Below are 10,630 nucleotides of genomic sequence, written 5' to 3'. Positions count from 1 at the left end.
TCGATCACAACTCAAAGTATATATATTATTTTAGAATCAACCTCAACCATGTATAGCTAACTCAAACATTACTGCATATAGAGTGTCTATGGTTGTTCCGAAATATATATATAGATGGGTCGATATGATATGTCAAAACATTGTATACGTGTCTATGGTATCCCAAGATTTCATAATATGTATAATATAATATAAATTAGTTAGGATATGTTTAGCCTAGATTTGTTACAAAATTTTCGTAGCTAAAACTAGCAAATTTATCCAATTTTGTTTTACCCGTCATTTCTTCGTTTCAAATCCGTTTTGAGTGATTAAAGTTGCTATGGTTTCATATTGAACTTAAGTTTATGAATCTAAACAGAAAAAGTATAATTTTATAGTCGGAAATACAGTTTACAAGTCATTTTTTAAAGAGGTAGTCATTTCCGTCGAAAGAACGACATCTTGATGACCATTTTGAAAAACATACTTCCACTTTGAGTTTAGCCATGATTTTTGGATATAGTTTCATGTTCATAAGAAAAATCATTTTCCCAGAAGAACAACTTTTAAATCAAAGTTTATCATAGTTTTTAATTATCAAACCCAAAACAGCCCGCGGTGTTACTACAACGGCGTATGTCAGGTTTTACGGTGTTTTTCGTGTTTCCAGGTTTTAAATCATTAAGTTAGCATATCATATAGATATATAACATGTGTTTAGTTGATTTTAAAAGTCAAGTTAGAAGAATTAACTTTATTTGCAAACAAGTTTAGAATTAACTAAACTATGTTCTAGTGATTACAAGTTTAAATCTTCGAATAAGATAGTATATATATATATATATATATATATATATATATATATATATATATATATATATATATATATATATATATATATATATATGAATTGAATGATGTTATGAACATCATTACTACCTCAAGTTTAGTAGGTAAACCTACTGGAAGTGACAAAAATTGATCTAGCTTCAAAGGATTCTTGGATGGCTTGAAAGTTCTTGAAGTAGAATCATGACACGAAAACAAGTTCAAGTAAGATTATCACTCGAAATAAGATTGTTATAGTTATAGAAATTGAACCAAAATTTGAATATGAGTATTACCTTGAATTAGAAAGATATCTTACTGTAAATAAGAAAGATTTTTTGAGATTGGATGATCACTTGAAATGGATTAGAAAGCTTGGAAGTAGACTTGTAAACTTGAGAGTATTCTTGATTTTATGAAACTAGAACTTATAGAATTTATGAAGAACACTTAGAACTTGAAGATAGAACTTGAGAGAGATCAATTAGATGAAGAAAATTGAAGAATGAAAGTGTTTGTAGGTTTTTTGGTCGTTGGCATATGGATTAGATATAAAGGATGTGTAAGTTTGTTTTCATGTAAATAATTCATGAATGATTTATAATATTTTTTGTAATTTTGTGAGATATTTCATGCTAGTTGCCAAATGATGGTTCCCACATGTTTAATGACTCACATGGGCTGCTAAGGAGCTGATGATTGAGTGTATATACCAATAGTATATACATCTTAGAAGCTGTGTATTGTACGAGTATGAATACGGGTGCATACGAGTAGAATTGTTGATGAAAATGAATGAGGATGTAATTGTAAGCATTTTTGTTAAGTAGAAGTACTTTGATATATGTCATGAAGTCTTCCAAAAGTGTATTAATACATCTTAATACACTATATGTATATACATTTAACTGAGTCGTTAAGTCATCGTTAGTCGTTATATGTAAGTGTTGTTTCGGAACCTTTAAGTTAACGATCTTGTTAAATGTAATTGATCCATTGTTATTACACTTAAATGAGATGTTAAATTGTTATGTTAACATGTTAACATGGTGTATTAATATATCTTAATATCATATATATATATATATATATATATATATATATATATATATATATATATATATATATATATATATATATATATATATATATATATATATATATATATATATATATATATATATATATGTAAAATACTATTACAACGATAATCGTTACATATATGTATTGTTTCGAAATCCTTAAGTTAGTAGTCTCATCTTACTCGTGTAGTTCATTGTTAATACGCTTAATGATATATGTAATTATCATTTCATGATGTTAAACATAGTGTATTAATATCTTAATATGATACATATGTATTTAGTAAGACGTTGTTATAACGATAATCATTATATTTATCGTTTCGAGTTTTCTTAATTCAATAGTCTCATTTTATGTATATAACTCATTGTTAATATACCTAGCGAGATACTTTCTTATCATAATATCATGTTAACTATATATATATATATATATATATATATATATATATATATATATATATATATATATATCCATATATATATATATATATATATATATATATATATATATATATATATATATATATCATATAATTTTTACAAGTTTTAACGTTCGTGAATCGCCGGTCAACTTGGGTGGTCAATTGTCTACATGAAACTCATTTCAAATAATCAAGTCTTAACAAGTTTGATTGCTTAACATGTTGGAAACATTTAATCATGCAAATATAGTTTTCATTTAATATATAATCATGGAAAAATTCGGGTCACTACAGGTTAAGGGGTGGGGAGTTGTACCGTCCATGCCCCGTATGTGATTGGTGCGGGTTTTCTCCTGGGCACGCAGTTGGGGGCGGGTATAACTGTGTAGGAGATGAACACGTGTGTAGTTTAGTCCCCCAGGGTGATCCTAACAGCTGGCCAAAACAAAGTGATCTTGTATTCATCTTTGTTAACATGAGCCATGACTAATATAATAATCAGAACAATGAGCCAAACAACGAACGAAGCAAATCAGAATACTGAGGGAGCAAATCATTTATCAGTTATCCACAAACATAAACAAAATATAAACTCAGCGACAGAAACATAAACCCATCAGCAGCCAAACTTAAAAGTCTAGTTTGAAAATCAAGGTAGGCGAATGGACCAACACACCTAGATATTAGTCGGAGTCAAATTACGAGTAACCGACACAAAACTACGTCGAATTGTAGTTCACGAGCCGACGCGTGAACGGAAGTTGGAGGAGGACATCAACTCGTGGTAGTTGTACGGTAGTCTGAAATTCAAATAACTCTTAGGATTTTCAATTCGCAGCCTTCTAAATCAATTGACAGGAGCAGTGAGGCTCAAAAATTACTCTCTCCGGGTTATTTTAAAACTCAGTCATTGTACTCATAGAGGTGCAACACTTTCTGTCTAACTGGAACCCCGAAAGCAACCAAAGACAAACTTTAAATCATACACCACACCTTAGTCACAGTGGGAACCAAATCACTCTCGATCTTACGAAAAATCGATCAGCCAGAACAGAAAACCAACCAGGTCTCACCATGGTCGCAAATCAGAAACTAAAACTTTTGAAACTAAAATTTGAAACCAAGCTCTGATATGATGCAATACTCATGAATCAAAAGCTAAATATAAGAACAAACTCTATAGTTAATATTAAAATCCTAAAATGATGATGTAAGTATTAGGCTAATTCCTTTGTTAAGAAAAAATCAAAAAGAAAAAGAAAAAAATCTAAGCATTGTGAGTGATGTCATTAATTTAATTTTGATTTAAATTTAAATCTTATTAATTAATTGTTATTATTAAATCTTATTAATAATTATTTTAATTATTAAAATTAAATAATTTTGAATTATTTTAATTAATTATTTTGAATTTAGTATGAAAAGATATAAAAGTTAGGCAGAAGGTAACCAATTCTAAATATTTATTTTAATTTACACTTTTAAAATAAAATGATAATCAATATTATCTCTTATGATTGGATGTGGATTGTTTAATATGCATTTTAGGTGTTTGATGAAATGTTCAGCTAACGAGTTTCTTAGTCGGACTTTGTGATTTCACGGGTCATTAACCTAAATAACTTTAGCATTTACGTTCATTTAATACTTAAAACATATTATTAAACTGTTTCGTTTAAACAAACCTGTAATTCTACGGGTCATTTCACTAAAAGAATAAAGTACTTACTATGATTAACATTCAAACACCGAAAGGACTACATCTTTAATTTTGTTACTTGCATCTTACTTCTAGTACATAATGAGTATATATAGATACAATGATGACATAGGAAAGGAAATGATAGTAATCTAAAAAAAAAAAAAAAAAAAAAAAACTACTCAAGAATTTCCTAATTTCAAATACATAATTATTATTCAGTTTATTCTAACACCAAAATGAATATCTATTGATTTTCTTTATAGTTACCTCAAAAACAATTCTAAAAGTTTAATGCAATAATCATAGCGTATATGGGCCAATAGCCCTTTAGTTTCTATGAGGAATCAACATTCCTAAATTCATAAGGCTGTTAGGTTCGACATTTACCCTCATTATTCTCATATTTATTTCCAATTTTTTTTTTTGAACTGCAGTAAATTTTATAAAGAAACTAGCAAATCGCTAGAAAAATTACAAAGAGTATAAAAGATTTTGAAGCCATGACGTCCAGTTTATTCTAGTTTTACGAAATCTAGAATATAACCAATTAAAACCGAAAACCACGATGGTATCAAAAACTGTGTTAGCTCGAATGAATGGGTCTTTGAAGACAATACTATTCCGAAACCTCCAAATATTCCAAACGGCCGAAAGAAATATGACTCTGAGAATGATTCTTTGATGTCCCGTGATCGGTACTCCATCGACCCAAGCCCATATATCCTCCACCGAAGACCAATTTGGAAGAGACAAGCCGATCCACAATTGAACGCGATGCCAAATAAGAGAGGATGTAGAACAAAAAGCAAATAAATGATTGACACTTTCTGGATCATTATTACAAAGCCCACATCGAAGGTTTTGAATATTGATGTTACGGAGCGCAAGATTATCTTTCGTCGGAAGCCGATTGATACGGAGACGCCAATTGAAAACATTGACTTTTAAAGGAACGTACTTGCACCAATAAGTTGGACGAGTAAAAGGTGCCAGTTCATGGGCATCAATTAAGCATCTAGCATGTGAAACAGAGAAGCATGCATTTGGACCATCCCAAATCTAATAATCCGGATCAACTGTTAGACTAAAATCGTTTAAGATGCTAAGGAGCTCGGTGAGCTGTTGTTGCTCGGCACCCCCTCTCGGAACATGACGCCATGACCATCGCCATTCGCCATTTAAGAATTTGAAAGCAATAGTCGAATGCGAGTGACAATCAAGAGCAAAAAATCTAGGAAATCGCGTAGCCAGAATAGTGTCCCCAATCCATAGGTCAGTCCAAAATTTTGTGTCACACCCATCACCAATTTTTTTTTTTTTTTTTTCGACATTCTTGATGGCACGATAGCATTTGAATCGTTTAAGATGCATAGGTCAGTCCAAAATTTTGTGTCACACCCATCACCAATCCATAGGTCATATTTATTTCCAATTGATAATCCATACTTCTTGACTACATACATCACAATCCTAATACGTTGAAAGAAATAAACATATATGATTCGCAGAAGAAGTTAATCAATTGTGTAACTATAACATGTACATTGTCATTCCTAAAGAGCTCATGCGTTGATTGTGGATAAGCTTATGAAAAACTTAGTTTCAATGTTCCCATGTAAGATTGTTTTAGCTCACGAATAACTTTTCTGAACTATTCATAGTGGCAAGTCAAACAGCATTCACTACAAGAAAATGTTGTATTCCTGAAGACGGTTTTCTGGATGACACATTGTCATTCACGTTGTCGTCCGGAAAAGATCCACTACAAGACAAAAAAGGTTGCCTTTTGGTCAGCTTTTTGTGAAAGGTTTGACCGATCCTTTTCCGGATGACACGTCTCTTTTATTTTCTTTTCTGAAAATAATTATGGCTTGCAAAAGTGAATTTTTTTTCTAGACGACATGTCGTTCAGGAAGGCATACTCCCTCGTGAAAAGATTTTAGCTCCAAAATTCCAAATTTTTTCCGGGAACTTTTCCGAACAGCTTGTGATCGAGAAAGAGTAAATATTACAGTAATTTTTAACTTTAACTTTTTTACTCACCATTTTCAATTATTTAATCCCATAGGCTTATCCTGCGACCTAAACTTCATCATTTATTATTTTTGCAGTGAATTCGAAATAGTGAAATACTGTGAATGTAGTGAACGTGCTGTTATCCAAACATTTTGGTCGGATCAACATTCAGGTAGACGATTCTATAGTTATCCTAATTATAAGGTATAACAAATTTATTTGCTTAATATTTTTGCTCGATAATGAAATATTATATCATAATGTTTGGGAACAAATTTATTTGCTTAAACAACGTTAAAGTGTTAAACTATATATGAAGTATTTGATTACTGTTTCATATTTTGGGCTCTTAACTGCAACATTTTCAAAACTTGAAGGGCTGAATATGATTTTCGAAATGTCACTTTTCCGTGATGATTATAAACCAAAACTTGACGGAATAGATTACTTGATCGCCGGCCGCGAAAGAAATAAGTCCGATGGAAAAAGGAGCTCAACAGTACGTTTGGGAAGGTGCAATTCCGTTGCAAGTTCATCTTCACGAGTCCGAAGTCACTACACTACCACCGCCATCACCTGCTCTGGTAACCTCTTTTTCTCTCTATACTACTCCATTAATCTAATTTATTTTATTTATTTATTCCGATAGAAGATTTGTATATATATATATATATATATATATATATATATATATATATATATATATATATATACACACACACGCTTCTTTATTTGTATAGAAAACCTAATTGAACCTGGTAATACTTAGTGTGTACGCATCTTGTGTATTGAGGATTTATCGTGCTACATTTTGAAATTGAAGTTCAATTCTAGTAATTTTTAATGTAGATGCAAGGTTGTAACAGCATATACATATATATTTATATGTATTGTATCAATTTTGCATTTGAAATGGAATTTGTTTTGGTGTGAGTTTGACCTAGGTATGGAACTATGGATCTAGTTTTGTATTGTTGGTGTCTAATTTAGGAAATATTTGATCTGGATGGATAGAATTAGCCTATTGTTATTGGTGGTTTTAACTTGAAAATATGTTTGTAAGTAAAGAATGAGCACAAAAAATGTTACGAACTTGATGAACGAAAACAAAACAAACAATATTTAGCAGACTAGGGCGTTTTAAACCTTTTGATGATATTTGATCACACTTAAGGCGATGTGGTTGAGAAATTGAGATGTGATCTGCTACCAGAGTTTGATCATTTTCAGTTAATGTTTTGGTAGGGGGAACTGTGCTGTTTTTTTTTTTTTTTTTAAAAATGATTAGGAATTAAGAAGCAAATGTAAAATTTTAGAATTTTGCATTTTTCATGGGCCAATGCCTGGATTACATATTATATTGTTGTAAAGGAGTAGCCATTTTGGTTAGAAGTACAAACTATTAGACTGGTGAATAATAATCATGGTATAATGGTATATTGTATTTGTAAGTAGAGCTGCAATATGCTGAAGCGCTAATAACTTATTCTTTAATTTTTGTAAGTTCAGATCTTGGCTCCTCGAATAGGTTATCTACCTTTGTTAGCTTCACAACTCAAGCCGTTCTTCAGTGGTGCACTTCCTCCTGGAGTAGATACTATCTGGTTTGAGTACAAAGGATTGCCTCTTAAATGGTATATATCATTTTCTTTATTATATTGATGTATAACAGTAGAACAAGTTTGAAGCAAAGTATAATATATAATATAATAAATGATAAAATATTGTAACAGAAACCTAGAATCTATGTGATAAAAGTTTTGGCACCTAATTCACTGAAGCAATCTGATGGGTACAAGGTGTATTGTTTATGCCATAAGGCATGAATAACCACATGTAAAGACCTTATGTAGTCTTCAAGGCTGTTTTGCTCTCATCTTTCTATTAGATAAACTTTTTAGGTATCGTTTTAAGAAGTCTAGTTATTAAAGAACCAAACTTTGTGTTGTGTTATAATCAAACATGGGTATGAAAAAAAGAGAACTTTTTGTCTCTTGCGTATGAGACTGTAAATAGTAGTACTATATGTATCCGTAAGGGCTAAGACTCTGTATGATACACCTTAAAATAGGAGTTCCTTACTTTTGGAACTTATAAGAAATTGAAAAAATGTTGCTTTATGTAATTTAAGGTCGTCACATGATGTTTTTAGAAGAATGAAGCTTTATAATAAATTTTGGAATAGTTATTTATAGCCAAATTATGAACATACGTGAACTGATGCAAATTATGAACACTCAGTTATAACCTTCTTAATGGAAAGTTTCTTTTACTCTCTGTGTTCAATTAAGTATTTTTTTTGATGATTTGACATGATACAACTTTTCAGGTATATACCTACAGGGGTCCTTTTTGATCTTCTTTGTGCTGAACCAGAAAGACCTTGGAATTTAACGGTATATATTTTAAATTCTCAAAAATGACAGTGTTGTTATTTAATTAGTCCTACATCTTCATATGTAATTGTGTTCTATGCATCATTAAACATAAACTAGGTATATAATGTATTTGTATAGAATTTGTTTATATCCAGTGACTTGTGTACTCTATAGATTTCAATATCTGTGCGGTCTCAAATCATATTTTTTTCGTGTGCAGGTACATTATAGAGGATACCCTGGGAATGTATTAATTCCTTGTGACGGAGAAGATAGTGTGAAATGGAGCTATATTAATTCATTAAAAGAGGTTTGTAAATGACTGATTATTCAATATAGTTTTGTTACCTTATTTGATAATACCAATGATCAACATCATACAATCATTATTTCATTAATTTCTTCAGGCTGCATATATAATACATGGAAGCAGTAAAAATGTTATGAACATGTCTCACCCTGATCAGGTTGATTTATGGCGCTCTGTTATGAACGGTAAGCCAGTATAAAGTATAAATTTTTAGTACTTTTGTGTCATATTCAAACCTCTTTGTAAGGAACATTTGTTGTGTTTCGATTTCAACTTTGATACTGAATTGTTTGTACTTTGCAGGTAAACTAGAGATATACAATCGCATTTCATCTAAGCTCAAACTTGGAGTAGTTTCAGATGAATTTTCTGAAAAACTTAAACCATCTCCTTCGAAAGCTCAGCACAATGTTAATGATGATGAAGCAACTGCAGCTTTGAAAACAAGTAAGCTTCTCCATGCTACTTTTAGATTTTTGCATTGTTGCAGAACGAATTACTCGGGGAGTACTCGGTCAAACTTGGTCAAAATCATTCAAAACTCGGCCAAAACTTTGAAAATCGGTCAAACTTGGTCAAAGTCAAACTTGGTCAACATCCGAGTACTCCCCAAATAGCAATTTTTGCAATGTTGGATTTTTGTTTCCTTGACCTTTTATTATCTCTTATTGTTGGGACATTATAACTTCTATTATTATCAAATATATTTTACAAATTTGTGATTGTCAAATAAATTGAGTAGTTTCTTATAAAAATGGTGCTCTAGTTAATTGTTGTATCGGCTCTTGCTAGGTAGAATCCCCGTTCGCTTGTACGTATGGACTTTCAACGAAGATTTTGAAGACTTAGAAGAAGCACCACATTTTGATAGTTGGGACCAAATCTCTTACATAAACCGGCCTGTTGAGATTAATGAAAAAGGTAGGCTGATATGTTGTTGTTTTAAATATCTTTTTCTGTTATCTCATGACTGTAATATGCAACCCAAGTTTATTTTTATTTTTATTAGTGGGTTGAAATTGACTGCTTTATTCACTGTCTTAAAGCAGGAAAGTATTTTACTTTGCTTGATGCAGTAAAATCAGTTTTACCAGAATTTTATCAAGATTCGTTGAACACAATCAAATCAGAAGTCAAGAATGAACAGAGTGTTGAGCTAGAAGAGGAAAGTGTGGAGACCCGAAGTCTACCGGGTCGACCTGTGATCAAACTGCTTCGAATTCAAGGGATTGAACTCAAAATGAAAATTCCTTTTTCTTGGGTGGTCAATAACTTAATGAGCCCGGATTATTTTCTTCATATATGTCTCTACATTAAAGCTCCAAAATTGGTTGGTACATGACATGTGTCAATATTATGTAAAGTGCCCGGTTTATATCTCACCAATTCAGTAGCATGCATCAAACTGTACAGAATAGTAAACGTTTGATGGGGTAATTGTTTCCTCTTAACTCGCTCAGTAAAAAACGTGTACACGTTTCTTATCAGGTTTACTGATTTAATAGCTAAGATTTGATTCGAATGAAATGGCTGGCTTCTAGTCTTTATGTTTGAGTTGTTTTGACTTAAAATTCTAGTGAGTATCCCTCGGCCAGTTTTCTTCTCATCTTATTGCAACGAGACTGTTTGTGTGTGGTGAAACCAAAGCTTCTTGTGCGTTTTTTTCTTTAACGATGAGACTCCAATCCCAGTAACATTGTTACCTACATTGACACCACTTTTATTAATGGTAAGACCACTCTTATCCATAATGCACTTCTTCAAATTAACACCCTGCTACATCAGCGCTACCTAAAACATTTTGTTTCCCATCACTCACTCATCATACACTTCGGGCTTGTTTACTTGGGACTTTTTGAGATTAATGGGATGAAATGCTTATTCGGTCATCATTCTTGTGTGTTTAC

General features: G+C 31.4%; 1 protein-coding gene across 2 annotated transcripts; it reads left to right on the top strand.

Annotated features, from left to right (window-relative positions):
- The first annotated feature begins 6,393 nt into the window (after positions 1–6,393).
- LOC139856959 (autophagy protein 5-like) lies at positions 6,394–10,250 on the top strand. 2 transcript variants are annotated; one of them, XM_071845669.1, is made up of 8 exons: positions 6,394–6,619; positions 7,545–7,669; positions 8,365–8,431; positions 8,634–8,723; positions 8,821–8,908; positions 9,027–9,170; positions 9,516–9,644; positions 9,770–10,250. In XM_071845669.1, exons 1-8 carry the CDS (start codon positions 6,515–6,517, stop codon positions 10,063–10,065), a joined length of 1,044 nt encoding a protein of 347 aa, XP_071701770.1. In that variant the 5' UTR covers positions 6,394–6,514; the 3' UTR covers positions 10,066–10,250. The 2 variants fall into 2 exon arrangements, with proteins under 2 accessions (XP_071701770.1, XP_071701771.1); XM_071845670.1 differs by having other exon boundaries at positions 6,400–6,619; positions 9,773–10,250.
- Positions 10,251–10,630: the final 380 nt, after the last annotated feature.

The sequence above is a fragment of the Rutidosis leptorrhynchoides genome, chromosome 7 (assembly GCF_046630445.1).
Source record: "Rutidosis leptorrhynchoides isolate AG116_Rl617_1_P2 chromosome 7, CSIRO_AGI_Rlap_v1, whole genome shotgun sequence".
Lineage (NCBI taxonomy): Eukaryota > Viridiplantae > Streptophyta > Magnoliopsida > Asterales > Asteraceae > Rutidosis > Rutidosis leptorrhynchoides.
The sequence above is the reverse complement of the archived record's forward strand: the minus strand, read 5'-3'. Positions and strand labels throughout refer to the sequence as shown.

Bases quoted from the DNA above. Each gene is read 5' to 3' on its own strand.
- LOC139856959 (XM_071845669.1), top strand. From the start codon at position 6,515: ATGGAAAAAGGAGCTCAACAGTACGTTTGGGAAGGTGCAATTCCGTTG. The intron at 6,620-7,544 runs GTAACCTCTTTT...TTGTAAGTTCAG, and splicing joins CACCGCCATCACCTGCTCTG to ATCTTGGCTCCTCGAATAGG. The intron at 8,909-9,026 runs GTAAGCCAGTAT...TGTACTTTGCAG, and splicing joins ATGGCGCTCTGTTATGAACG to GTAAACTAGAGATATACAAT.